General features: G+C 36.8%; 1 protein-coding gene across 1 annotated transcript; it reads left to right on the top strand.

Moving 5' to 3' along the window:
• The first annotated feature begins 871 nt into the window (after nucleotides 1–871).
• Nucleotides 872–2442, top strand: LOC110929539 (dormancy-associated protein homolog 3). Its single transcript, XM_022172697.2, has 3 exons — nucleotides 872–1118; nucleotides 1369–1518; nucleotides 2157–2442. The coding sequence occupies exons 1-3, from the start codon at nucleotides 1004–1006 to the stop codon at nucleotides 2252–2254; spliced, it is 363 nt and encodes a 120-aa protein (XP_022028389.1). The 5' UTR covers nucleotides 872–1003; the 3' UTR covers nucleotides 2255–2442.
• The last annotated feature ends 458 nt before the right edge of the window (nucleotides 2443–2900 follow it).

Raw genomic sequence — 2900 nt, 5'->3', positions numbered from 1 at the left:
GTAATAAAACATAACATTGCTCAACATAAAGGATTGCTCGTTAAGGGATCAAGCGACAAATCATTGACTACAAAAGCTTTGTTCGACTTTCAAGGAAGATGGACACACATCACTTAAATGATACATGTTAAAATGAGGGGGAGACTTATTCAAGTTGCACTCTTTTTCCCTTGACTAAGTTTTGTCCCATTGGGTTTTCTAAGTAAGGTTTTAATGAGGCAACACACCTGATCCAAAAATATCAGGGGGAGAAAATACGAGCTGCACTCTTTTTTCCTTAGCTATGATTTTATCCCACTGGGTTTTCCTAGCAAGGTTTTTAACGAGTCAACATCACCTAGCGTATTAAAAGAATAGTAGACTATTATATTTCATCATGTGGATAGTCAAGGGGGAGTGTTATGAATGCATCATAATGTGGTGACTCTCCACATACGTAATCTCCATCTATTGATTACCTTTGTATTAATATTAAGCCTCTATAAATAGAGGTTTTATGTATTTGGTATTACACACTCAATGAATAAGAATTCTCTCATTTTTTATACCTCTTATTCTCTCTATATTCTCTATATTATATTTTACATATTAGATATTGCTATTAGGACGTTGTTTCGTAACACTTATCTAATTAATTTTCATATTTACTTCTCCCTAAACATCAATGTTTTTATAGGCAAAAAAGAAAATGATATAGTTGTATTTTAAGGTATGGGTCACTCAAAAAACGTAGTTCTAGAGAAACGAGGCAGCCATCACGTGAAGGGACCCACATAGTACACGTGACAACCTAATCTAAATTTTTGCTTCGTCACCATTGGTCTTATCTACGTGCTAAAAGATCCGCCGTCCATCCATCACATAATTACCCCGATCCAAGATCAACGACCCTCATTCGAAACAAGTTGCAGGATGATCTTTTTCACCTCGATATTTCCATAAATAATAAGTCAGTGATGTCTGTTATTCGTAATCGTGCGCTTGACTGACTGACTACTGAGCCATGAGCTTACTCAACAAACTCTGGGACGACACCATCGCCGGTCCTCCACCAGATAAAGGTCTCGGAAAGCTGCGAAAACCGAATCTTAGTTTTCGATCATTCAATTCAGAAAAGGGTAAGAAACCACTTTAATTTAAGTTTAGTTTAGAGATAAACCTGCTTTTAATTAAATCTACTACACTGATATAGGACTGGAACTTTTGACCGTGTAACGAATAAGCTATAAACACTTTGATGATCGTTATTGACAAGGAACAGCAGTTGTGTCGATCGATTTAATAGGTTGTTAGATCCTTGAAGCTAGCTAGGGTTTTTTAAAATTGAAAGAATTAAAAACATATATAAAGAATTGTTTTGTGAAACAGAATCTGAAACGGGCGGGACTACGGGAGGAGCAGAGCATCCTGCAACCAGAGTAACACGAAGTATTATGATCGTCAAACCGGAGAGGAGTCTTAGCGAAACGCCTCCGGCGTCACCCGCCGGATCTACTACTCCGGTCTCTCCATTCTCCGGTAAGTTTTATTTTTTTAATATTATTTTTTGCCGAGTTGCTTTAGATGAGTGACAAATGGCTGAATTCCAAGGGTGGTGGTGATGATGATCTGGAAGGATCGACAATTATTGAAGCGAGGGTAATATGGTCATTGTGCAGTGGGGACGGTTTTTGTCTGTTTGTTGGAAATAAACCCTAAACAATAAAATTAAAATATTACTTGTAATATTAAATAAAATGGACTAAAAAACATAACCGTGGGTCCATTTGGAACACACACGAGTTGCGGTTGTTTGGGGCTGTTTTTTATCTAGTCACAACATTTAGACGGGTTGGTGCCTCAAACACAAAAACCAAGTTTAACTTTTTTTTTTTAAAAAAAAAAAACGATTATGTTTAAAAGATGCCAAAATCTCTTTGAACTATCAAATCTATTGACCAAATATTTAAACTTGTTATATGAACACATTTGAAAAACAAAATATATGGATCTTCGGGATGAACCCTGCAAAACACGTCGAGCTGACACAAAACACAGCCTGTTTAGCTAAACGGCTAAACGCACTTGAACCCATTTATATTCTTTGTGTTTGGAAAAGAATAAAACCGTAACTAAATGAAAGTAGAACTAACATAATTAAGAAAATGGTGAGTCAGGAGAATCATTCAGGTTTCGCAGGAAGTCGGCATCCGATGCTTTCGAGAAGGCAAGTGGAATCGGAACTAGGAGCAGTCGTCCTCCTTACGAGCTGTGAGATTTGATGGATAATCATCTGAGTTTATGTATGTGTGTTTCACTTTAGTAGGTGATAATATCATATGTATGTATGCATGCATGCTCTAGTACGTTTCTCTTCATGACTCGTTAAGTTGACTTCCTTGTAAGATAAGTATCTGTAACATGGTTCGTACGTTAATAATCTTAGTGTTAATGCTTTGCGTTTGTGTTTGTCTCAAAAAAGAAAAAAAAACCCCCACATTTCAGGCTAGACGGTATGGGGATCGTCCCCCACCCGTCCAGCCCTGGCAACGGACCGCACACCATCCCGCCCCACCCCGTCCTCGTCCTCACCGTCAAGTGTTGGACGTTGGCGACGGTCGCTAAAAGACAAAATCCACCCTTTTCAATTTTGTTTCCTTTGCAAAAATAATAAAATAATAATAATAATAATAATAATAATAATAATAATAATAATAATAATAATAATAATAATAATAATAATAATAATAATAATAATAATCGCACACTTATATCAATTCACCCTTCAATTTGTGCGACCTGCTTAGGGCAACAAGTTAAGGATTGGGCCTTTGCTGCTAGGCCTCAATGGGTGTGTGGTGTGTTCAGTCCAAGAATTTATAGTGGTGTGCGAGATTTAAAAAAAAATAAAAAACATAATT

This window comes from Helianthus annuus, chromosome 3 (genome assembly GCF_002127325.2).
Source record: "Helianthus annuus cultivar XRQ/B chromosome 3, HanXRQr2.0-SUNRISE, whole genome shotgun sequence".
Lineage (NCBI taxonomy): Eukaryota > Viridiplantae > Streptophyta > Magnoliopsida > Asterales > Asteraceae > Helianthus > Helianthus annuus.
The sequence above is the reverse complement of the archived record's forward strand: the minus strand, read 5'-3'. Positions and strand labels throughout refer to the sequence as shown.

Coding starts and splice junctions, on each gene's coding strand:
- LOC110929539 (XM_022172697.2), top strand. CDS start 1,004: ATGAGCTTACTCAACAAACTCTGGGACGACACCATCGCCGGTCCTCCA. Junction 1,119..1,368: donor ATCATTCAATTCAGAAAAGG/GTAAGAAACCAC, acceptor TTTGTGAAACAG/AATCTGAAACGGGCGGGACT. Junction 1,519..2,156: donor TCCGGTCTCTCCATTCTCCG/GTAAGTTTTATT, acceptor ATGGTGAGTCAG/GAGAATCATTCAGGTTTCGC.